Consider the following 25,381-nt stretch of genomic DNA (forward strand, 5'->3'; position numbering starts at 1 on the left):
TTAGGATCATGGTACAGAAGTGAATATATCATCTATGTCATTTGAGTAATCATAATGTATATTGCTAGATTCCACTTAACGTGATATAGATCCTACTGGGTCACACTAAAAGGGATTTAATTGGAGAAATTTATTTTAGTATCATGCATGGAGATGACAACCTTAAATCTATATATAAATTTATGTGCATGTGAGACATGACATGTGAATTTATATCTTAGCATAACATGAGGAAATTAAATTGATTGGTCCAATTATAATTCATTGGGTGTTTTATTTGTAGACAATTAATAAATAAACAGAAGAGAATAAATAGGCTAATGTTGGGACCATTTGACATATGAGTTAAGTCCATAAGTTTTTGTCTATTAGTCCATTGGCTCAAAATATCACTCATAAAGTTAACTCTAACTTTTGAGTATAAAACCACACCATCTAAGATATTGGGGTAGCCACCATCTCTCTCATGTGTTGAGAAAAAACTCTACCAATCTCATCTAATAGTTAGTTTGAAGAAAAAGTAGAGTTATCGATTTAAGAGTGTGAATTTAAGTAGTATCTCTAGCAAGGGAAACTTGGATTCTCTTCTCGAATCCTTGGTGGATACTAGTGGAGGCTTTATTGTTTGGAGGCAACAACCCTACATCTTAAGTCCCTACTTCTTGATTAGAGATCAAGATTTGAGGTATAAAGTTTAAACAAGTCAAAATGCTTAATAAGGTTCATTGTTAGTCAACTAACACCTTGTTTGGATGGAGAGTAGAGGGAGGGAGGGAATGGAAAGGAACAAAAACTTTCTGTTGAATCGTGTTTGGTTGATAAAATTATCTCGGAGGTGAAGGGTACAGGAGGTGAAAGGTTTAACCTTGTATCATTATAATTAATAGAATCGGTTTCCCTCCCAAATTGAGGTGTAACTGATGGAAATAAATTTTATTACAAATATTTTTAGAAAAAATGACACAAATGTCCAACTCTATATCTTACATATATAATTTTCCTACAAGATTTTTTCCTCAAACCTACAACAGCCACCGAATTTCTCATTAACCTTCTAAATTTTAATCAACCAAACAAGAAATAAGACGAAAAAAAAATTAAATTTATTTTTTCTCATTAATCATCCAAATACGAAGAGGTTAAATATGTTAATCTTCCTTTCTATTCCATTTCATTCCCTTCTATTCTTTACCTCCCATTCCTTCCTCTACTCTCCATCCAAACAAGGTGTAAGTAGATCTAGTAAGTTTCTTTGAGTAAAATTTTTGAAATTTGCTCCTGCATGAAACCAATAGTTCATTCATAATCTAACAATATTTCCTTATGTATATTTGAATAAAATAAATTATTAAGAATCAATGTCAAATCTTTAATTAGTGTTATTTTTAGACTTATAATATCAAACTGACAAATCAAGTTAAAGTTATAAAGAGTTACGACATCACTCATCAATATATCAAATGTTTTATTTTTTGACATATATCATAAATAAAAAAACTAAAACTCCACAAAATTATTTAAATAAAAATATTAAATTAAAAAAAAAAAAAAGTGGATTGTTCCATTGGGGTGGTCAAACGCTGAGAGCTGGCCGTCCCCTATAGGACGGTTAGGACAGTTTAAAAAAAAAAAAAAAAAAAATTGAGAACATGTTCAGTAAAAAAAAATAATTAGGATATTAATAAAAAATTCGGGCCAGAGAATGACTGAAGTTTATAATGCAACCACTCCCACCTACCGAAAGACCACTGCGTATGGCATCCACACGGAAACCATCCTTTGACTCCATCTTTTTCTGATTTCTGAGTTCTGACTGCTCATTTCAGGAAGGGGTCAGAAACGGGAAAGGGAGAAGCGGAGAGAAACGAAAACATTTCGAAAATCGAACCACCTCTCTCTCTCTCTCTTTAAATCTCGCCGTCGTTGCGGCCTGTCATTTCCATTGAAAAACAATTCAGGCATCAATGGCATCTCTAAAGACAGGCACGGCCAGCATCAGTGTTACAAAGTTTAACACTTTTCGAGTAGATCGCAAGAGTTCATTACGACTCAGAGCGCCAGCCTACGTGGCAGTCCAGAAGGGATTTTCTCTGAGAAACGTACGCTGTGAGGTTGGGCTAGATGTGGAAAAGAAAACTGCAGCTCTTGAGGCACTTGAGCAATTCAAAATCTCTGCTGACCGTGAGTATTATTTTTTTCCTTTAATTTAAACTTTTGTAATTGATTTTGGTAGGAGGAGGTGCTGTCTAGGTGTGAATTTTAATGTAATTTAGTTAAATGCACAGTTGAATAACTTAATTGAGAGGTACCGTGGTAATAAGCTTAGTCTGGGATTCTCAGCAGCCAAAATTGAGAACAGATACAGCTGAATAAGCCTAATTAATATGAATATTTTGAGGCTATCTTGAATAGAATCAACCAAAACAGTTGCACCTGAGGTGATATTGTTACTGAGTTAGTTTATTTATATTGTTCTGGAATAATGCTTAAACCACTAATGATATATATTACAGATTACCAATTCCAATTATTTGCAAAAGGACAAACTATACTTTTGTAACCGAATTAGCTCTCTCTTTCAGGATACATGAAAGAGAGGATATGCATAGGAGTTATTGGTCTTAGTGTTCACACGGCACCAGTGGAAATGCGAGAGAAACTCGCAATACCAGAAGCACAGTGGCCCCATGCAATTGCAGAGCTTTGTAATTTGAACCATATAGAAGAAGCTGCTGTTCTTAGCACATGCAATAGGATGGAAGTATATTTTGTGGCACTGTCTTGGCACCGTGGGGTCCAAGAAATATTCGATTGGATGGCAAAGGTTAGTAACTTTCTGCTATATTCTCACTCACTTCAGACTATACCTTGTTGACAAAAATTCAGATTTACTTTGTAATTTATAGTAGCAGGAAGATTTTACTAACTGCAACAGATTATGCTTCATGATGCAATCAGATTATTAATTTGATTTTGTCTTCTTGGTAGGGTTTTGTTAGGATAGATACACAGAATGAATTTAAATGCCTGAAGATGATAAAAGCAGATCCAGATCTGTAAATCCAGTTGACATTTTTGCCTACTTCCTCAAAAAATATAAAACCAGTTGACTTTTGAATAGGCATGAGTATATCATCTTTAAAATAGAAATTAACTACGTCCTAGCTGTTTATTATGAGCCAGAAGCCAGTAAATTATCTCCTCATTTGGCATAATAAATTTTTTGTAACAATTTGAACTGGCATTACCAAAACTGAAAGCTATTTGAGGAATTACCCAACAATTAAAATTGTAATACTGCTAGAAATTGACTCTCTACTTTCTTTATTTGCAGACAAGCGGAATTCCAGTTTCTGACCTGAGGCAACACCTCTTCATCCTGCGTGAGAGTGATGCCACACAACATCTTTTCACAGTTTCATCAGGTCTTGATTCGCTGGTACTAGGAGAAGGTCAAATCCTGGCTCAGGTCAAACAAGTAGTTAAAACCGGTCAACTCAATGGTGGCCTAGGCAAGACCATGGACAGGTTATTTAAAGATTCAATCACAGCTGGTAAGCGGGTCAGAACTGAGACTAACATCTCTTCTGGTGCCGTTTCAGTCAGCTCGGCTGCAGTTGAGCTAGCTTTACTGAAGCTTCCAGAAGAATCTAGATACAATTCTGTGAGCTTTTTATTGGTTGGTGCTGGTAAAATGGGTAGGCTCGTGGTCAAACACCTAGCAGCAAAAGGAGTAAAACGGGTTGTGGTAGTCAACCGCTCAGTTGAAAATGTTGATGCCCTTCGTGAGGAGATGAAAGATATTGAGATAATTTATAAACCCCTCTCTGACATGTTAGAGGCTGCAGCTGAGGCTAATGTGGTTTTTACAAGCACAGCTTCTGAGGCACCATTATTCATAAAGGAAAACGTGGAGGTTCTCCCCCCAGTAAGCGAAATCCTAGGGGGTACAAGGCTGTTCATAGATATCTCTGTACCGAGAAATGTTGGCACCTGCGTATCAGGCATAAAACATGCTAGGGTTTACAATGTGGATGACTTGAAAGAAGTCGTACAGGCAAACAAGGAAGACCGGCTTAGAAAGGCACGGGAAGCAGAACAAATAATAAATGAAGAAGTAAAGCGGTTTAATGCATGGAAGGATTCTCTTGAGACAGTACCAACAATAAAAAAGTTGAGGTCCTATGCTGATCGGATTAGAGCTGCTGAGCTCGATAAGTGCTTACAAAAGATTGGAGATGAGGCACTAACAAAAAAGGTCAAAAAGGCTGTGGAGACTCTGAGTACAAGTATAGTGAATAGACTTTTACACGGGCCATTACAACACTTGAGGTGCGAAGCAGGTGATGAAAAATCATTAGATGAGACGCTTGAGAACATGCATGCGCTTAATAGAATGTTTGACCTTGACACGGAGAAGGCGATTATAGAGCAGAAGATTAAGGCTAAAGTGGACAAAAGTAGTCCAAAAAAATGATTCTTTTTTGACAATATTAATTTAATGGAAGCCCCATTAAATAAATTGATTTAACGGGGCATTGATTTGTAATGGAGAGCTCATTACGGCTTTTTCCACGTATGGTAAAAATTTATAGTTTCTTAGGATTACAAGTAGTGAATAAAAGAGAATTTGTTTGTTTATTGAAATGTCTAGTTTGTTTTATTTTTTATATAATTTAGATTTTGTTTCTCATGTCTATCTGAACCTTTCTTTTTAAGGATCATCTATTCGGAGTCCAGACTACAGTAGTTATTTTTGCTTGGTGTGAGATACATGTTTCTACTTGTTTTATTATGAAAAATGAGTAGAAGAAAATGTTCTTTGCTTTATAGTTTATATGTATTGGATCTTTTCTGTATTCCCACTTTCCCAGTGAGTGGTATGTTTTGCTTGTCTGGCTATTTTTGTAATTCATCTTAGTACTTTTTATACTATTTTTTTTTTAGTAAATGTTGGAGGTCAAGCCACCCCACTATTAAATATTCACAAAAAGTTGTTCAATCTAGATTTCGAAGGCAGTTCCTTTGAAGGATCAATTCGCAAGACAGGCGGGAGATGGGTACCAGTGTTGGGTTGACGCCTTGACGGATCCTTTAAAGAGTCAGAGGAAAAGGGGGGGGGGGGGGGGGGGGGGGCTATGTGCTATATGTGGGATCGGAACAGGCATTTTTGGCATTTCACATGGAGGCGTTGGCACTGTTGATGGCGGTTCAGGCAGCTGTGGGAAAAGGGATTGTATCATGCACTTTTCACTCTGACTCTATGCAGCTGGTTTTATTGTTGATGGGGACACTGGTACCAATCAGTGTGGATTGGCATGCCTACAGGGAACTATGGCAGATATGGGATTTGTTTGGAAAACATCAGGGGTATATCTGTATATGTGCGCGCACACAAAAAGGGAGGAAAATTTGGTTGCCCATTACTTGGCAAACTTGGGTAGGATTGATAAGTTTAGTTATCAAGGTTTTTCTTTCCCTTTATTCAGGAATATGTAATGATTTGTAATAGTCTAATAGACGAAGTTATGTGAAATGGAAGCCTGCAGGCGTTTTACTGGCAAAAAGAAAAAAGAAAAAAGTTTGAACATGCGACCTTTTACACTAAGAACATTATTTTTACCATTGGATCAATACCTGATTCTACACGGAGACCAATACCTAATTCTCTAGTATTTTATACTTTAAAGTGACGAAGTTAAAAAGCATCCTAACTTCTCACGGAACAAAGGCTATCTTATCTATAAAAGCACGTGGTGAGTTTTACCTTCATAATTTCATAAAAGTATAAAACACAACGGAAATAGTGATGGAATCAGAAATTTGATCATCTGCTTTTAAGAATGTGAACGGAGAATGGAGATGGAATCAGAAATTTGGATCAGCCCCAACGCGGATTATGACATCTATGACCCTAATCCGACCTTTCAAAATCCAACAACGTTTAAGTAGTGAAAAGTGAAATCTGTACAATAAACAAAAAGCATGACCTCTTTCATTAAGGATTTTTTTTTTTTTGAGAAGATATTAGATCAACATTTCAACTTCAATCGGATTTCAAATATGTAACCTGTCACACACAGCATTGTCTTTTGTCACGTAATTAATAACGTAATTAATAAGCTGATTCCGCTGGATAGTTAAGTTCGGCTGCAATCTGCGTGCTTGGAACCGATTTCATGTTCGAACCCCAGAGATGGAATTTAACCCCTTTTTTTTTTTTTTTACCAATTTCTCCTTGTTTTAAGAAACCTTTCCAGTTCACTCAAATGGAGGTCCAGTCTTTGACCAATGAAGACTATCATGGTGAGTCCGTAGAAATTAAAATAGAAAGAGTCAGGAACGGATCTAAGACTTAGTCAAAGATGACTAAGTCACTCTTATGCTTTCAAAATTTTAATTATACGTATAGAAAGGGGCGTGCTATTCTAAGGGCAGCAATTAAGCTTTTCAGCTCTGAGTTATTAAATTCCAATTTTACCCTTATTCTCTCTACCGTTCAATAGTAATGTTAAGATACGGAGCGCTTCCGTTAGTTCGTTCTCCTCTTTTCCATCGCTTCACCTGTCGCGCACACTCTCCCTTCCAATCTCAATGGTCTCTTTCTCTTTCACGCTCTCTCCCTTCCAATGATCCAATCCCAATCGTCTTTTCCTCTCTCATGCCCTGCCCCTCCCAATTCCAATCATCTCTTCCTCTCTCACTCCCTGCTCCTTTCAATCGCAATTGCTTTACCTGCTTGATGCTTTTGAGCCTCCACAAGAATTTTGTGTTGCCGCATAATTGGTTTAGGTATTTCATTTGTTTACGTGACCCATTTTAATTAACTTATTGAACAAAATAATTTAATGACCTGTTATGTTTGTTACGATCCAATCTTATGTTTCCTACTGACATTCTATTTGTATTATTGGTAAATTCCCCTTAAATAATTTGATGACTTGTTATGTTTGTTACGATCCAATCTTATGCTCCCTACTGACATTCTAGTAATTATTTATGTTATTTTATGGTCTGAGAGCAACCAGCTCACAAACAATTTTGATTAAGAAAAATTAAAAAAGTTATGTACATCAGGATCCTAGTTTTTCCCCTATTTACACGTACCAGTATCTTATTTTTCCCCTCATTTGCATTTACCAGTAAGCTCCTTGGATTTTGTTTTGGTTCCTAAACACTTTAGTGACGTTTATTAGTGATTAATTAGACTCTCCTATTACAATTCATTGTCTAATCGTTTGGATTGTTTCCTGTACTAGCTGCTGCTCCAGCTTGCTCTCATTTGCAAAAATTGTCTTGTTCCTTTCAATTTCGCCATTCTGTAATCTAGGTAACATTGATAGTATTCTTCATTTTGTTATCCTTTCTTGTTGATTTATTCCACTTCAAAATTATGTTAATTTTGATTTTGAGTTCATCTAGTGGTAAATATTCTACTACTTCTTTGTAAAAGTTTAACTACTGACTCTTTGGAATTTATGTTGGTGTATCATGCATTATCTGGTACATATACTGTTTGTCGGTTGGAACAACTTTTTGATTGCTTCGCATTTTGAGACCATGCATTAAATTGCTCTTAATGTTGATGCTATGTACATTGTTACATGACGGTATTACCGTTGCTCCAGTGGAGGTGGCATCAGAGGAGCTGGCTGGCTCGCAATTGGCAGAAATGGAGCAGATGGAATTCATGAATGCTTTCTTTGGGGGTGCACTATTTTTATTTTCAGATGCAAGCCAAGGTTGTGGTAATGATAGGAGATGGAATCAATGATTCACCGGCACTTGTTTTAGCTGACGTGGGAATGGCCATTGGTGTAGATTTAACTCTTTGAACATGATTTCTTATAGATAATTTAGGATCTAAAGTCTAAACTGTAAAAGACGTTGGGAGTTATAGATTTAAAGACGTTTAATCAAGCTTTGTTGATGAAATGGGATTGGGGCTGGATAAAATCAGAAATGAACCTTTGGAAGGCAATACTAAGCAGCACAGGAGGAATAGGATGCTCAACATATTTTGTAGAACAAATTCTGAGGATGTTTGACACATCCTCGACGAATGCAACTTCACTTTGGTGATCTACAACCTCATCCCATCTTTCACTAGCAGCAAACTGGTACTATCGTTGGTACGGCCATCACAAGCAATATTGCACAGTGCATACAAGGATAAGGAGGCAATAATATTAATAGCGCAATTTGCAGTATGGAAGGAAAGATGCTCCAAGTTTTTTTGAAGAAAAAACAAAGGAAGAAGAAGACCCAAGAGGTACTGACATAATTGAAATACTGCTCAGCTTAGCAAAATCCTGAAGAGCAGCAAATGCTTCAATTTTTTTACATTTACCAATCTGGATGATTTATCCAGCCTTATTTCCTTTTATTTCAATTGTGTTTTAATTTCTCATATTTTTTTGGATTTAGCTCAAATGTCTTGAGCTCTGTTTTACTTTGTATTTGAACTGTTACTAAATCTTCTTGTAACTGAATCAATGAAATCAAATGTGGAGAAGACTCAACTTTTTTCTCGAAACCAATTTAAAATATATATATATATATATCATGTTAACATTAAATCAGAGATAATAATAGGTTATTGTCAAAACCAATTTTCAAGAGCTTAATTTTCTGAAGGTTACCATGGAATGATTCATCAATATCAATATCTTAAAACAAAAATGTAGCATCTCCAAATTAATAAAAATAAAGGATCTAAAATTGAGAACTATTAGATTTAGTGATATCTTTGCTTAACATTAAGCAAGTTATAAATCTTTGTTAACATTTGTTATTATCTTTGTTTAAGAGGTAATCTCATTACCAAGTTATATTTTGGATTACAGAAGTTTAATTCATCTAAGAGAGAACTTACCCAGAAGAAATAAGCAACTGAGAGCGGGAGAGAGAGAGCAGGTGGAGCGACGGCAGAGAGGAGAATTGGTTCCCTTCACATGCTGACAGTAAATTAACGGAAGCACTCCGTTAAGTGGTAAAATAGGAGAGAAAAACAAAGAATTCAACAGAAATAAAAAGTAAGGGCAAAACAGGAATTAAAATAAAAAAATTTCTCTCAGCGCTGAAAAGTTTAATTCGTGCCCTTAGAATAGCACGCCCCATTTAATTGGATTTTATCTTTTTTTAACTTTCTATATATTCTAGCCACTCCAATAAATGACAAGTGTTTAGTTGCAGTATAGTAGTTAAAACTCTATTTTGTGGTTGAGAGGTCTTGAGTTCAAATTCTACTCACAACTAGGGGTGTCAATGGTACCTTTTTAGCCGTTTACCTGACCCGTATCGTATTCGATAAGGCGGGTATAGGTAAGTTTTTTTTTCGTTAGCTTATTGGGTATGAGTTTTTTTCGTTAAATAAATGGGTAAGGGTATGGGTAATGACTATTTCGTACCCATTACCCTATAGGGTAATTATAAAATTCAAATATATATTCAATTCAATTTCAACCCACTTAAATGTATATTCGTATTTTTGAATTTTTACTCTTTATAAAAAATAATTTAGTTGGAATTGATTGCACATTTTTTTTTATTTTTTTTATTAAAAATGTAATTATATATGTGTTAAAATGAATGAGTTTTTGTTGTTTAATTTGTAAAATATAATAAAACTAATTATTATACTAGTATTATCCGTTATTCACCCACTACCGTTTCGTTACCCGATAATATTAACGGGTAAGGGTAGGGTAGGGTAAGATCAATTTTTAATGGGTATGAGTAGGGTATGGGTAAGGTCACTTTTAATGGGTATGGGTATGAAAATGTCTCCACCCAACCCGTACCGTACCCATTGACACCCCTACTCACAACAGTTATGTATTTTAATTTTTAGCCACTCCTATAAAAATTGTATGGTTCCGCTTCTGAAAAGAGTGCATCGTTTTTAATAAATATAGAAAGATCTAATTCATTGAGCCCGATTCAAATATTATAAATTGGACTCGATAATTCAGATTCATGTTTTTTTTTAGTTTGAATTCGGACCGTCCAATTAGAGGAGAATCATGCTATAGTCCACATATAATCTCAAAAAAGCATAATATTTGAATCTGGACCATTGAGACAGATCTATATATTTTGGATCCGACTCAATGAGTCAGATCTTTCTATATTTATTAAAAATAAGTCAATCTTTCTATTTTTGTACGTCTAGATTTAATAATTTCTATGAATACAAAATTTCCGAGTCTGTATCCTCTCTGATAGAACATGAATTAGAGCATCTCCAACAGTGATTGTTTATGGATTGCTTATGCTGATGTGTCAATTGTTTTTGTAATTGTTGGGTTGTATGGCTATTGCTTATTTAGCAATTGTTGGAAAAAATTGCTTAATAAGAAATCATTTTCTAAAGATGAGTTGGCCAAATGTTTAATTCTTATTGGTCAAATGTTTAATTCTCAATTGTTTGGTTGATTGCACCAATGTAAGAGTGGATTGCTTAATTTTTAAAATTTCCATAATTGCTAATTTAGCAATTAATTTCAATTACTAGATTGGAGATGCTCTTACAAATAAACGTGACATGATCACATCCAAGTGATTGGAATTTGGTACCTATTATGACTATAGGGGGTCCGTTTTGAGATTCGTGCTGTACCGTCTGGTACTAAACTGAATCTGAATTTATCATGGTAAAGAATGAACTATATTTTACTATAAAATTATGTAATAAGATAACGAAAAAATTATTATCCGTATCCAATAAATTAAATAAAAACCCTACTTGTATCCGTTCATATATAATATGGGACTAACTGGATGAAAAAATAAAAGAGTATCATTGACAGTTTGACACCCCTGTTTAAAAAGTTAAACCGTCTAATTTCATATATAATAAAGGTTTGACTTGTATATATATTATTAATTCGACCAAGTCAAATGCTATAATATTGGCAAAACCGAAATATATATATATTTTTTATTACACGATATATGCGTAATTGACCGGTCAAAATTGGATTTGAGGGTGTTGAATAAGAATTTTAATCCACAATTTCTCTCTTTAATTTTCTGAACGGGTCAAGGACTGTTGCGTAGAGAAATTTTATTTATTAAACTGGGGATTATTTTAAGCCTTCAATGGCATATTGGCATGTGTTATAGCATATACCTATTCTATAGGTGATCGGATATTCGGATGTAGAAGAAAAAAAAAAATAGAAATGTTAAACAACATCCACAAACATATTAAAGCTTTTCTTTATTATTCTTAAAGAAAATTCCCCCAATTTTTTTTTATTTAATATATATATTGACCATATTTCACAACTTAGTTATCGTCAAATGCGCAACTATATTACCAAAGAGGAAACAAGATATCTGCTCATGGATGAACCTTGAAGATGGGTATATTATTTGTTTTATATATAAGATCGACATTCTATCCTTACTTTTAACAACGAAGTCAGACTTTCTATGAGGATCAAATATATATAAGGATCAATCATATAAAATTTTCTTTTGAAAAATAGAAATTAGTTTCATAATATCACAATATTTTGCTATAAATTATATTTATTATATATAAATTTGAAAAGGTTTTAAAAAAAAAATAATAATAATAAAGTCAATTGATCACATTACCTGTATTTGAATATGCCCATACTTAGATCAAATGTCATCCAATCCGCACACCAATTTATTCAAATGCCTCGCACTTATTTTAGTTAATTTAAATGGTTTAATGCAATCGATTTATGGAAATTAGTTCATTTTTTTTAATATTTCTAATAAAAAATTGATATGCTCTACTCTACATTCAATTTATTCAAAAACTTTACAGCAATTTAAAGATAGATTTAGGTTGAATTCAATCGAAAACATGCTATCCATCGTCGTCTCTAGCTCGTCGGACAATTGAAATAAGCTAGGAGATGAACAATACAATATATATCAAAATTGTTTTGGAACAAAAAATAAAATAACAAGTGGCACCACTAACCAAAGAGAAAGGTGCATAATAATAATTTTTATTATTTTTAATAATAAAAATAAATTATCAATTTCATATGTAATTTTTATTATTTTTAATAAAATTATGTAATTTGTCTCCTTTATTAATGAAGTATTTGTTTAATTAAAACAACAAATATGTACCATTATAAATATATTTTATTGAATATTAAAATTTATTCAATTCAATTGTCACTATTGTAATTTTTTTAATTTTGTTCATACTTTTTGCTATGTATACAAGAAAAGAGAAAAATGATAAAAATTAATATTTTTTTCTGTTGAGAGAAAACAAGACGTTATGTTGAGTAACGGTAACTAAGTTCTTAGTATGGAACTTGCAACTATATAAAATTATCAATTTATTTTAAATTCGAATAACTAGCTCATCATTTAACAAGTCTATGCAAATTGAAATTTATACTGTATTCGCATTTGACAAAATAAATTTATTCATAATTATTTTTAATGAGGGTGAACTTTATACATATTTCATAATTGACATAACAAAGTTCACTCTTTATTAAGAAGCGTGAATAGTGTAGATTGTAGAAAGTTTACATATTTCATAACTGAGGTTATGGATCGTTTTAGTTGGGTTTCGGCCTGAAACAGACAAGACATTTTAGGCCCAAATAAATTATGAATACCTTTGTTTCAAACTTTTTTCTATTTTTTTCTTTTGCAAATTTTCACGCTCTTGGGCTTCTCATTACCAGACATTAATCTGTTGCATCCATTACATAGATTTCGGGGATAGCGCAAGGGGCCAGTATTATATTTGCTTTAAGATTCGTACAGAACGTTTTGAACGATTGAGATATTCCAATACGCAAAAGTTGATAGAGGCGAACACTAAACCCTAACGACTGCTATAAATTACATTTTTTTCTGCGGTTCTGTCATTTCTTCGCGCCGCCAACAAAATTTTCCTTTCTCGCAAGCTGTAACCATGGAGGCAGCAACCCCCCTCCCCGCTGGAACTATCCCCGATAGCGCCTCCGTCCAGTGCTTTGGGCGCAAGAAGACCGCTGTGGCGGTGACGCACTGCAAAAAGGGTCGTGGCCTGATCAAGGTTAACGGGTCTCCGATCGAGCTCGTCAAACCCGAGATCCTCCGCTACAAGGCTTTTGAGCCGATCCTCCTCCTCGGCCGCAACCGCTTCTCCGAGGTTGACATGCGGATCCGGGTGCGTGGCGGAGGAAAGACCTCTCAAATCTATGCAATCCGCCAGAGCATTGCCAAGGCGCTTGTCGCTTACTTCCAGAAGTACGTCGACGAGCAGCAGAAGAAGGAAATCAAGGACATCCTACTCAGGTACGATCGCACCTTGCTTGTTGCGGATCCGAGGCGCTGCGAGCCCAAGAAGTTCGGTGGACGCGGTGCACGCTCGAGGTTCCAGAAATCCTACCGTTAAGAGGTATTTTCTGGAGTTTACAAGATTTTTAAATTTTATCCAAGTTCAGGTGTATCTTATTATTCTTATCTGTGTTGTATGACCTAGGTATAAGAAACTCGTTCTTAAGGATAACTTTCAATTCAACTCGAACAACTACATTAGTTTTATCAAATGCATTTCATGGATATCTTATATCAGTAAATGTTAACCTCTGTTCAGAATACAAGCATTGTAAAATTAATATTAGTTGGGCATAATTGAGTTCAAATATTCAATTATGACTGGGAGCTTGGAGAACTGGAAACATTGATTGGATTGTTAAATTTGAACACAACTTGTAATATCTAGAGAACAATAGATTATTATTTTAGGATGTTGTCATTTGCCTAAACTAGCTATTTTTCTATTGGTGCAATTTTGTTGTTTAGATGTCTATTATCCAAAGCATATGTAGCTTGTCTGTTAATTCTAATTTTAGAGATACTGTTTGAAATTAAAACTGGGCATGTAGTTTTGGAGCAGTGTTTCTTTGGTTCAAATATTCAGAATGATTCCTCTTGTGAAATGCTTTTCTACATGTTTTTCTCTGAGGTGCCTGTTGTTTCTATTTGTGTTGTTGTGAACTTGTGATAACGTGTATAGTGTTCAACTTATCAAGTTCAAATGTAGCTTCATTTATGCATTCATCTTTTGTATTGAACAACACGTTGGACATACCAGCACTTGTCTTTACCTTCACGAAGCAATGATGCTTTTGTCCAAGTTAATTAATATTTTTTTATTTTTGCTCAGTTATGTAAAACTGAACTGACCCAGTTTTTCTGATACCGGGCTTGTGTTGTGGACTCTGGTGCTGTTACAGTAATGAATTTGCGAACTTCATTTATTTTATTAAAGATTTGTGAACAAAAGTAATCAATATATAGATATAATCGTATGAATTTGGTGAAATTTAATGCTCAAATGAAGCAGGTAAACTCTGTTTTGTTCCTTGGATGCTGTAACTTGAACATTCTAAAGTCTATTTTGTTTTTGACAGGTTCAAATATTTCTTTATCTGGACAATTTTTCGAGTTCGAGCTGGATGGGAGCTGGATGAAGAAACTGAGTCTTGTTAGATTTTTTTGGTTCCATGTTGTGTCAAGACTAGTTTTAATTATAATAGTTAATGTTGAGTGCCAGTAAATTTAGGACAAGCTTTGAATTTAGCTTGCATGATCTGTTTTTTCTTTGGCATTTGATGATTGTGTTCTTGTTCTGGTAAGTTTTGTATTAGCTGATACTCCGAGCTATGTTCTGCTGATTTCCTTGGTTGTATTTGTTTAGTCTGTTTTAGTAGCTCCAAATCGGAGCACATCCTCCTTCCAAAACGAAATGGCATTTGACTTTTCAAACCCTGACCGGAAGGTTAACCTATGAAACATAGAGTTAGTGAGAATCCTCCCAATCTTTGTTGGGTTAGTGGAATAATCACTAACCCAAGAGGGAGAGCGCTTCGTGTGGTGTTTCGTGTGGTGCGTTCAAACATGAGATAGCACTCTGGGTTAGTATTTTTCTTGAGTTAGCGCTAATCGAAGCCTATCGAAATGTACTCGTATGAAACTGGTACCGGATATGGGTACTAAACATCTGAACTAATATCCTCTACCAGGTTTTCATTTGCATTGTTCTGCACACACGGACAGATTCAGAATTTCGGTCAGAGGTAAGCACAAAATATTGATAAGATTGCAATATTTTTTTTCTTGGTGAATTGGAGCAAAGTAGTGAAAGAGATCTAAAAAAGTCACAGTACAATCGGATACGTTACGGCACGACATGACACGTGTGCCGATCGCGTATCTCGTGTTATGACTATTCATGCGACGTGACCATCTTTCAAAAATTTGGCACGACACACCACAGTACATATTTAGATTCCTAGCAGTGGATCTATTTTTTCTCCTGACGAATCAACAGTGTTTTAAAATGCGGTTTTGTTAATGCATGCGGAAGGTCACGTATGCGGTATGCGGACGCATATGCGGATTTTAAAATAAAAATTCACATAATAACATAACCAACAATAGTTTTTTGACTTTTTTCACATAAATTTTAATTAAAATACATTTAAATTATCAAAACCGCATGGAAGGACTACATGGCCGCATTTCGGACCGCATATGCGGCCGCATGGTCAAAACCACATGGAAAAACCGCATGGGCATTCTGAGCACGGCTACCGACCGCATACGCATATGCGGCCGCATTTTAAAACACTGCGAATCAATGATTGTCCTGAGTGGAGTAGCAAATCAGACTGTCTTGTAGTTTCTTTTTCTTTTTTTACACGAATTAGTCTGGCCTAACTTTCATTTTCGCATAACTTTTTTTCTACTTGACCATGAATTAAATTCACAAATAAGTATTATTTTAATCCAAAAGTAGACACAAGTATAAAATATCACTGGATTTAAAACAAATTTCGAATCAAATAATAGACACTTGCCTACCTCTTATCCTCTTTGGGTCCGCCATTGCCTGCACGTAGAAATATGGTACCAGTAAAATAGGCATTGAAAAGCAATATGGTTCTCATTTGCATTGTCTAACACTGGAATAATTATTTTAGACATGAAGAAGCAACAATGACAGACAATGAATTGATTATCATAACATTTAAGTACAACATTGAAGCGGCTTTGATGAGACAATATGGCTAGCTAGTCGTTGGCGTGAGTACGAATTCCTTGTCAGTGTTTTCTGGACTGAACAATGAAAAGTACCTTAGTGGGATATATAGTGCTTTTATTATCGTCAAAAAAAAAAAAAAAAAAATTATAGTGCTTTTACTGTAGTGTTGGTCATCTGTTGAAGGACAGTAAATGGACCTGGAAGAACCATCAACCAAGTATATTGAATGATACAAGTCAGAGTGATTAGCTAGGTTAATAATAGAAAAGAGTCTAGCTTTTTTTAAGCTACATACTGAATCAAATATCATACTACATAATTTGTTTCGATTTTTCACACCATTGAGAAATGGTGTTAAAAATCTAGTTCTTTTGGGTTTGTTAACTGTCAATGGCATTGACTACATCCTACTGAGAGATTAGAAATATGCAGACTAATAATTGCGTTAAAAATGGTCCTTATATATATATATAGAGGAGGGTTCAAATGCCTCCATGTTTTTGTGCCTCCATCATGCCTCTATTTCTTTCTATTATTTTCAAAGTTCAAACAATCGATCCGAACCGCTCAACCTAACCTCCATACTAAAATATGTTTGGAGACCAAATTTTATATTTTTAGGAATTTTTTTACTATTTTTTTAGATAGGTACAAAAACAGTAAATCTGAACCATCTAAAAACAGTATTTTTGTACCTATCTAAAAAAATAGTAAAAAAATTCCTAAAAATATAAAATTTGGTCTCCAAACATATTTTAGTATGGAGATCGACTGTTTGAACTTTGAAAATGATGGAGAGAGATGGAGGCACAAAAACATGGAGGCATTTGAACCCTCATCATATATATATATATGAGGAGGGTTCAAATGCCTCCATGTTTTTGTGCCTCCATCATGCCTCCATCTCTCTCCATCATTTTCAAAGTTCAAACAGTCGATCCGAACCGCTCAACCTAACCTCCATACTAAAATATGTTTGGAGACCAAATTTTATATTTTTAGAAATTTTTTTACTATTTTTTTAGATAGGTACAAAATCAGTAAATCTGAACCATCTAAAAACAGTATTTTTGTACCTATCTAAAAAAATAGTAAAAAAATTCCTAAAAATATAAAATTTGGTCTCCAAACATATTTTAGTATGGAGGTTAGGTTGAGCGGTTCGGATCGACTGTTTGAACTTTGAAAATGATGGAGAGAGATGGAGGCATGATGGAGGCACAAAAACATGGAGGCATTTGAACCCTCCTCTATATATATATATTTCAACTTAATACTGTTGTGGGAAAATATTTTTTTACAATCTACACCGGTCCAACAACATTTGAACGAACTAAAACCGCATAAATCATTAATTTAATAATTTCGATATGACAAGAGGGAGCCTATTTTGGTTTATATTTTCTCTTGAGCACTTCAGCTGCTTGTTTCTGTCCTTAAATAGCAATAATATGGTTGGAAAATCTACTCCATAATTTTTCTGACGGTTTGAACCCATTCTAGATTAATAATTAATTAAATTTAATAAGAATTGAGTTGTTCCAAATGTTGACAACTTAGATTATGGAATCAGGCTAATTATGGATTAATCCATAATTGTGGAATCAGGCTCCTGCTACTTAAATTTAATAAGAATTAAGCTGTTCCACTTATTCATTACATTTTACATTTCATTTGACAACTTAAATTATAGATTAAATTATTCTGTCTGAAGGAATAAATGTTTGAATATAAATCTGTCTATGAAAGTGATTCCTACAAATGAAGTTAATTGGTGCAAAGAGAAAAAAAAACTTACTCAAAATTAATTCTGATTTTACTTCTATCTTACTATTCATTTGATTTGATATTCTAGTTTACTAATTTTATTTGATAGTTTAAGCATGCAGTAAAAAAAAAATATTTCACCTCGACAATCAAACATGGCCTAAGCTAAGGCCTGAGCGTAAATGCTTTCAATTACTTCACCCATCACCTAGTACTAATCTTGATGTTCATATTAAATCGGACGAATTGGATTAGGATAGCCCTGGTCCTACTATCCGAATCCGTATCCTCTCCGGTATTGCAGAGGATCACTTTCACTTTACGGTTTGAGATTAAATTTCAACCGGTTTGGTATTCGGGCCGCAATAGGGGGCAGTATTATTGGGCTTTGAGGTTCGTGCCAAATTAAAAAGACCGGTTCAGACCCAGTAATTGTAAAAGATTCCCTTATCAGGTATTGGAGAGGATGTGAATTCCCTACTATCCAGGGCATGGATAACAACAGATAGGACCCACCCTGATTGAAACACTATTGGAGACATTTAGTACTCCACAGTCCACACAATATAAAAGACGACCCCAAACAAATACAAATACAAATGATATCTGTGATCTGTGATCTGTCTGCCTACTCCAAGCTGAGATTTATTCTCAACTTTTGCGCTCTCTCTCTCTCACACATGTACACGCGCGAACACAATTAGGAACTCAAAATTTTGAAAAATGAGATTGCATAGCATCAAACTCTCCCTCCTAATAATTCTACTGCTGCTGATGAATCTCGCTACCGGTTCGAGTCATGCTCGCAGAATTCCAAGCAGCTACTACTCCGGCGCATCAATGGGATATTTCTCCAAGTTGCCACGTCGTCAAGATCGTAACAAGGATGATCTCAGAGCTACCTATGGAGAGTCCAAAAGAAAGGTACCGCAAGGCCCCAATCCACTACACAATTAGATATATGTGAAGTCAGGTTTTTAGTTGTACTCTTGATTAAATTAGTCTGGTTTTAGTGTATAAAGGAATTTTTGTCCTCATACATGGATGTGATTAATTTAAAGTTAAGAGCGTTTATTGGGTTGATATGTATATTCTATTCAAAGTTTAGATCAATTTTATAGACTTATCGGGATTTGAATATTTGATATAAATTTAATTTAGAATTAATGAATTTGAACATTAATTTATATGGCATTCCTGATGTTTGTTCCTCTTTACTTTCTTTTATGCTGTGGGTGGGGGGATTGAAGGAATGCGTATCCTCTGCATTAACTCAAAATGAATCTTTTGAGTTAATGAATCTCAGCTATCTGATTTTAAACGGAGCCAATTCGGCCCCTAGTTATGATATAGGGGCTCTTTAATATTAGTGCGGATCTAGCAATGTTAAAACAGATTGGATAGTCAGGATTCATTAACTCAAAAGATTTCCCTTTGAGTTGATTCAGAGGATACGAATTTGGGATTGAAGAACATTAGCAGCGCTCAAAATTTTCTTGCACTTCCGACATTAGCATGTGTTGGCGTATACGCAATAATCTGATTTAATTGTCTTTTCAAATTATATAGGCTGCCAGATTAATTAATTGGTATCCAGTCTCTCTCTCTCTCTCTCTCTCTCTCTCTCTCTCTATATATATATATATATATATATATATATATCACTGTGATGATGATAACTGAGATATTTACTAATTATGTAAAAAAAAATTAATGAGCAACTTGGGTCCATGATGTTTAAATATAAAATGTCTCGGCAGAAAGTAATAATTAAGAAACAGTTATACTATACAAATCTTGACCCCTAAAAACAGGATGATTTTGCCTGATTTTTCCAGTAGGAAAGGGACAGCAAGTTCTTTTAGGTAAGAAAGACGATGTGTAATATTATAGTACACAAAATGGTAAATACTAAATAATTGATTTGATTCAAGTTTGAAGAAAGTGGGTAAATTGAACAAACAAGTCCAACTGTTGGATGGTTTCTTTCATGGTGACAACTGACAATACCTTACAAAGTCAAGTTAATTATTGCTTAATATACGAGATTTGATGTGAAAATAACCTATGGGGTTGTGTGAAACTCAAATAAAGTTAGTTGAAAGCGAAGTGGTCAATAATTGGCCTAATCTATTGCGTACAGTACGGTTGTCTAATCAGCCTTTTTGGTTGCTAGCAAACCACGTTCATTAAAAAGCATGAGACTCTTACGGCGCCAAGTGAGTGCACATTTGTTAGCAAGTGGCCCACCAACAAATTCAATAAATTCTGAACCTTTATTAAAATATGGCATCATGCAACAGATCAAATCATCATATTCATCAGGACATTTAATTGGAATAATTGAGATATTTGTTACGCGAAGACAAAAAAAAAGTTAAAACAACTGGATATAAAACGTGCCACGAAGCAAACTTTGAAGTCTTATATACTATTTGGTAATAAATTGAAATAAGAAGGCGCAATTATGATTTGAATGTCTTCTTTTGTTTCTTTTCTAAGCTGATTCTCTTTATCTGCTCCAGCTATTTTAGCTATATTCGTCTGGACGGCGACCCTATCAAAAGATGAAAAAATATCATGGTAAATCCCAAAGTACAATACATTAGAACACCAGTTACTATACCAGATAATTGCTGTCTTGAAATTTTACTCAATTTGGTCCATACCAAACCTATTTGAACTTTGTCCTTTAATTCTGAATATTGTATCTTTTATTTATATTTTGGTTTATAAATCTACCTCAAATATAAAAGAACTTGCAAATAGGATGCATGACTATAAAAAAAAGGAGCAGCTCATCCCCCAACTGCACTGCAGCACTGGTACAAATAATTGATACATAATGTCCCTCCAATTGTACAAATACAATTAAGTCAAGGCAGATCTAAATATTTTTTTTCCAAATATCGAGGGTCCTGATCATGCCTCATGAAACCAAATTGCCTGAATCATAAAGGCTGCCTGCTAAAACAGATGAGATCTGTATAGAACCCTTCATTTCTATCAGCATTTGGCACAACTAACAAGGTGTCCAGACCCAAATTTTAACTTCTGGCCAGAAAATCAGAAAACAGAAGGCCCAACAAAAACTATTGTTGTCGTCTGGTACAAACCCGTCAGTACTTACACGAGGAGAAATTTCATTGTTATGACTAGCAAGAAAAAGCTGATGTTAAGGTACTTCATGCCTACTAGAGATTATATTAGTTATTACAAATTTCTAGTATGGGCCTTTCTTGCCACCAAGGACATAAATAAATCAAGACAATGGATGATCTAAAAAGAACCCTGACCAGACTATATTTAGTTCCATAGGTAGAACATTTATCCAGGAGCAGCAAGAACTGAAATGTTTCTCTTCCAAGTAATAGACTGGCTTATAAAATGGAACAAACTATAAAATTGGCTGTTTTTTTTTTTTTTAAATTCTAAAATTGGCTCATATATCTTTTCCTGAAAGCTTCTACAGTGATATGTCCAGGGAAAAGCACAAGTTTGACAACAAGAAGTACCTCTGGAGTAAAAGTGAGGCCGACTTTAATTTCTCCCTTGTATTCGCCATCTTTGACCACGTTATAAACTGTTGAAGGTATGCGTCCTTCCATATATACAGGTTCTAAAGAAATACTACAAAATAGCAATACAGTACAAAAGATAGTCACCAAAAGGAAGTTACTGGAGTTTAAATACACTATCATTTCTAATTGAACTCATTATTTCTCACCATGCCTCTCCGACAAAGTCATCTGAGTCTACATCACTGTCCATCAGCTTGATAATCAGTTCGGTCGCATCCTCAGAGGTGCTGAACACAAAGGTCTCGTTCCAATCAGGTTCGCTTCCTTTCCCTGTATAAAAGAGAAATCCAATCTAACATAAATTTTCAACAATTCATTCCCTCGAGGAGGATCAAATGCACACATCTTTGTGCCACGTCATATGCCACAATTTTGTTGTTGAGTTGGCAATTCAAATCCAAACTTCATATGATAAGTTCGAAATGAAAACTTGCCAGGTCTAAATCTCCAGATATTTATTTATTAATTTATTTTTACATTCTCACAAGATAAATTTTACTGAACGTTTTAACAAAAAGAAAAATCAGGCATGGCTGCCTTCAGCAGTCAGCACAAATGGAGAGAGTAGCCTGGATAGAGAACACTTTGGCCCTGATGGGTTTTACATCTGGAACGGACTGGCATATGCCGGTACAAAAGATGGGTTGTTGCTGTAAGTCCTGGTTATAATCGGACAGGCCGTTGGGCAGGGGTGACAACTATTACTGGTACAATCTGGTAAGCGGCAGAAAGAGTTCAGCTGGCTTTTAGTTTGTAGCGGTATAAAAATTTGGACTGGTGCAAGTGGCTGTTCAAGGTACTACCCCATGGTAATGTATGTTTGTCTCTCATGAATGAATAACCAGTCAAGTGGGGCTCGATCTGCTAGCAAATACATATTCATCCGGTATGAGCTGGCACAAACAGATGTAGGATTGACAAAACTAGAGTAAGGCTGGAATGGCCAAAGACTGGTACGGATAAAAATCCACAAAAATGCTGGTTGCTTCTAATGTGGTTCTTCAATTCGTGATTACCTTGCATTTTTTTATCCTTTGGATCATCTATAATAATTTTTTTTTCCTCAGCTTCTTTTTTGCTTCACAACTTAGTATTTACCATAGTCCGTAATTACTTATGGTTGGCTTTTCAACACATCGGTTTGTTAGTGTATATCTTCAAAATTTGCTTTAATACAATTTGATGTATACATCAGACATTAAAACCTACCGCTTGCTTCTTTAGAAAACATAAAGCTAGAAATTATTGGTTTTGTTTTACATCACGTGAAATGCATGTGACTAAAGTTAGGGGAATCTCATTGGTACAAGATCAAGAGATGAAAAATAAAACTGACGCGCCAAATTACAACCCAACTGTCGAATTCTCAGCTTATTGATCTTCATACAAACGAATGTTAAACTTTTACAACTTAAAGATATGTACATCGCTCTTGGCATTGAACAAGATTGGTTTATCTAATATAATTGCCGGTTGGTCATGTAAGAAATGTCCTACAGGCCAAATATGGGTTTATTTTTATTGGGTTGTTTCAGTAATGGGCCTGAATTATCAACTCTCTGATCTGATTAGGATAAGGTTTCTGATTAGGTGTAATGAAGTGGTGTGATATGAACTAGTGCTTAGTATTATAAATATACATGTAGGGTTCATTTTCGTCCAATCATTCTGTTCACTTTATTTTTCAGAAAATGCAGAGTTCATTTTCGTCCAATCATTCTGTTCACTTTTTTTTTTTCAGAAAATGAAAGAGAGAAAGAGAGAAAAGAAGGGGTTGTCATTTCGATTCTAACATACCAACTTACAATAGTTTGTCAACATGTTCGTGTAGATATTAGTAGAGACGCAATTAGTGTCGCTAGTGCGTATATCTAACAAAGAGAAGGAACAGAAGATGGCAATTGCTAGTACGGAGAAGAAATAGAAGAGGGTGACTACTCCTATGACTAGACGAAGATATCCGCTGCGCGTTTAGTGGTAAAATATGTTTATCTTGAGATTTAATTTACACATGGATTCTGATTTTCAAATAGTGAACAAATAATAAACTGAATCAAATTGTTACACAATAAACTACCCGAAACCCTACATGTCATTACCAAAATACCTTCAGAAAAGAAAAGGTTTTGTATATGTCGTTTGAAATTTCAATTATTGTTGTTAAGGTAATAAGCATAGAAGGAAAAATTGGCCATTCCGGATCGGAATCAGACGGTATTGATCCGATTTCTGATTGAGTTACGCACTAAACTCTAATTTATGCTGAAACGGTCCAATTCTAGTCAAATTTTGACCGAAACGATCCAATTCCAATTGAGTTTCAGCCGAAATGGTTGTTTTCCAAATTTTTTTAAAATAAATATCCAATGCATGACTTGAACGATAGACCTGTTGATTGAACAAGTTGGACTTTACCACTACATAACTTCAACTCTGTTGCTATCAAATGAAACTTTAATATTTAAAGTTTTAAACTATACTTCTATTTGAGACTAACCCCGCATTGGACCATCAGTCGGAACACATTTTTTTTAATTACAAATTTCTCTCAATACCCCCTATTCATAGTACTTATACAACTAAATTGTACTAGTTATTTTGTAAAGTTTGTTTTAATTGTAATAATTGTATTATATTATACAAATAAATTATTTGTGTGTTATATTTTGTTTTAATATTTTTTTAACATATAATTATATTTACAAACGTATTTACTATTTTTTAGTACAAAACAAACTTCTGCCAAACAGATCCGAATTTCCGATCTGATTCGGCCAATTCTAACTGATTCATCTGATCTCGATTGCATGATCAAATGACGGATTCTGATTATGATTTTTCCTTCTATGGTAATAAGATTGCAGCATCATAAGTTGAAAGAAAAATTGTTCTTTGATCCCCTTATTTCCTCAAGTTGGAATTCATAAAATTGATCATATATTTAAAAAAGGAAGGATCCAAACCTGTAGCAACACTGCTCTTTTGCTCCTGAGTGCGGCAAATGATGACCGCATAGGGATCCATATTATCTGTTCGATCAATCTATCATATAAGAAGCCAATGCACGGCACAATTGTATAAAATTGAGCAAAAAACAAGGTGTTAGACAGAGCAAACTTACTGAGGAAATCAGTGTTTTCAAGGCCTTTGGCTCCAACGAGCAGCACTTCCAGCGTTCCTCTCACCATCTTTTCTCTTCTCTCTTATTTTCTATTGCGAGATTTTGATCGGGATGTGGATGACTGGAAAAGGGGATCTCGTTTGCGAAGCTTGACTAAATATTATAAGGGGACGAAAGAAAGGGCGCGCGAGAAATAAGCGAAAAAAAAGGTAGTTGAACATGGAGCAAGACTGCAAGAGTATTTTAAGAATTCGGATCCCTAAAGTAACGCAAATTTTGTGTTTGGATCTGAACCGACCAATATGCTATAGCACGAATTCAATGGGCCCGGTGCATTCCAACACCCGAATTTCTGATCGGACGGTTCGGCTCCTCTGCAATTGTAGGCAATTCATTTGGATGGCCTCCTCAAGATCTAGACCGTTCGATCGGAAATCAACATTTTAGATCAGTTTGATACTCTCAACGGGAGAGGATCTGAAGTTCTGAACTCGCGCCAGAAACTGGTTAGAATTTGTTTTTCTAATTTCTAAGTTGGCAAGTAGTGGCAACCCATCCCTGATCCCTTGTCGGCGACGATAGATTTATTACTGGTCGAGATTCGGTTCACGGGGAAATACATTCGGTGCAGCATTGTTTAACCATTTCAGACACACATTTTCTACCAAAGAGAAGTTTTAAAAGAAATGTTGTAACTTAGCTTTACAGTTTGAAGAAAGTTGACTTTAGAAAGAAATCGTAAGAATTGAAAATCATTGAAGATTCACCTTTATGACGCCTCATTCGTTTCTATCTACTGTCTTTCAAAATTACAAAAATAGTACATGGACTATGTCAAAAATACATGTGAGCCCCTATGAATAA

At 34.7% G+C, this 25,381-nt stretch overlaps 3 protein-coding genes across 3 annotated transcripts; 2 read left to right on the forward strand and 1 right to left on the reverse strand.

Annotated features, from left to right (window-relative positions):
• Positions 1–1,845: 1,845 nt before the first annotated feature.
• LOC144561853 (glutamyl-tRNA reductase 2-like) lies at positions 1,846–4,902 on the forward strand. The gene is made up of 3 exons (XM_078310952.1): positions 1,846–2,181; positions 2,583–2,824; positions 3,335–4,902. Exons 1-3 carry the CDS (start codon positions 1,965–1,967, stop codon positions 4,475–4,477), a joined length of 1,602 nt encoding a protein of 533 aa, XP_078167078.1. The 5' UTR covers positions 1,846–1,964; the 3' UTR covers positions 4,478–4,902.
• Positions 4,903–12,872: 7,970 nt separating this feature from the next.
• LOC144562444 (small ribosomal subunit protein uS9) lies at positions 12,873–14,692 on the forward strand. Its single transcript, XM_078311670.1, has 2 exons — positions 12,873–13,396; positions 14,415–14,692. Exon 1 carries the CDS (start codon positions 12,929–12,931, stop codon positions 13,391–13,393), a length of 465 nt encoding a protein of 154 aa, XP_078167796.1. The 5' UTR covers positions 12,873–12,928; the 3' UTR covers positions 13,394–13,396; positions 14,415–14,692.
• A 5,438-nt stretch (positions 14,693–20,130) lies between these two features.
• LOC144562039 (elicitor-responsive protein 3-like) lies at positions 20,131–24,784 on the reverse strand. The gene is made up of 5 exons (XM_078311165.1): positions 24,518–24,784; positions 24,360–24,425; positions 21,543–21,666; positions 21,331–21,445; positions 20,131–20,372 (listed from the first exon to the last, which is right to left on the reverse strand). Exons 1-5 carry the CDS (start codon positions 24,582–24,584, stop codon positions 20,346–20,348), a joined length of 399 nt encoding a protein of 132 aa, XP_078167291.1. The 5' UTR covers positions 24,585–24,784; the 3' UTR covers positions 20,131–20,345.
• Between the last annotated feature and the right edge of the window lie 597 nt (positions 24,785–25,381).

Source organism: Carex rostrata, chromosome 11 (assembly GCF_964058835.1).
Source record: "Carex rostrata chromosome 11, lpCarRost1.2, whole genome shotgun sequence".
Taxonomy (NCBI): domain Eukaryota; kingdom Viridiplantae; phylum Streptophyta; class Magnoliopsida; order Poales; family Cyperaceae; genus Carex; species Carex rostrata.